Genomic DNA, 879 nt, shown 5'->3' on the forward strand with positions numbered 1-879 from the left:
TGGCGGTGGTGGCGGCGGGGGGAAGAAGGGCAGGGGCAATAGCAGCAGCGGCGGCAGCAGCGGCGGCGGCGGCGGTGCTTCTTCGTCCTCTTCTCAGCCGGCGGCGGCGGCGGCGGCAGCGACTATTCCTGCTTGGGTGCCCACCAAGGAGATGATCGCGGCGGCATGTCGGGTGGGTGACAGGGGGGAGGGGGAGGTGGAGGAGGGGGAGGAGGGGGGGAGCGTCAGTGTTGATTGCTGACGGGTTGCCGCCTCTCCCACCCACCCAACCCCCCAACCCCCAACCCCCACACACCCGATCCTCAACCCTCCCACAAACACACCACTTCGCACACTCACACAACACACACACGCACACACACACCAAGGAGCCCTGTCAAACCCTGTTTCCCCCCTCAATCCCCCCCCTCAATCCCCCCCCTCAAAAGACCGAGTGCGGTCCGAGTCTGCATGCCCCCACATGTATACATGACCCCTAAGTGGCCCCCGGGCCAGTCGCACCGCAAACCCGCAAACCCGCAGGGTCCCCGGCTAATTTGCACAAAAGATTCCGTCCCCTCATTTCGCCCGTCGTACAGGTGCCGTACAAGGCGGGTCTTCCCGAGGATGCTGTGATGTTTTTCGATCAGGCGGTTATTGCGGTGGGTACCTGGCCCTTGGGTAGCACCACCACCACCACCACCACCACCATCACCATGACCATCACCATCACCACCACCACCACCATCACCATGACCATCACCACCACCACCACCATCACCACCACCATCACCATCACCATGACCATCACCATCACCATCATCACCACCACCACCATCACCACCACCATCACCACCACCACCACCATCACCATGACCATCACCATCACCACCACCATCA

At 62.6% G+C, this 879-nt stretch overlaps 1 protein-coding gene across 1 annotated transcript in view; it reads left to right on the forward strand.

The window, feature by feature from the left end:
* VOLCADRAFT_105007 (uncharacterized protein) overlaps positions 1–879 on the forward strand; it is a gene marked incomplete at its 3' end in the record, with an annotated part of 12,818 nt that overhangs the window by 5,049 nt on the left and 6,890 nt on the right. The window contains exons 7-8 of the mRNA XM_002951116.1: positions 98–172; positions 579–641. Coding sequence (XP_002951162.1) covers positions 98–172; positions 579–641 — 138 coding nt within the window. The remainder of the gene's footprint in view (positions 1–97; positions 173–578; positions 642–879) is intronic.

This window comes from Volvox carteri (genome assembly GCF_000143455.1).
Source record: "Volvox carteri f. nagariensis unplaced genomic scaffold VOLCAscaffold_22, whole genome shotgun sequence".
Lineage (NCBI taxonomy): Eukaryota > Viridiplantae > Chlorophyta > Chlorophyceae > Chlamydomonadales > Volvocaceae > Volvox > Volvox carteri.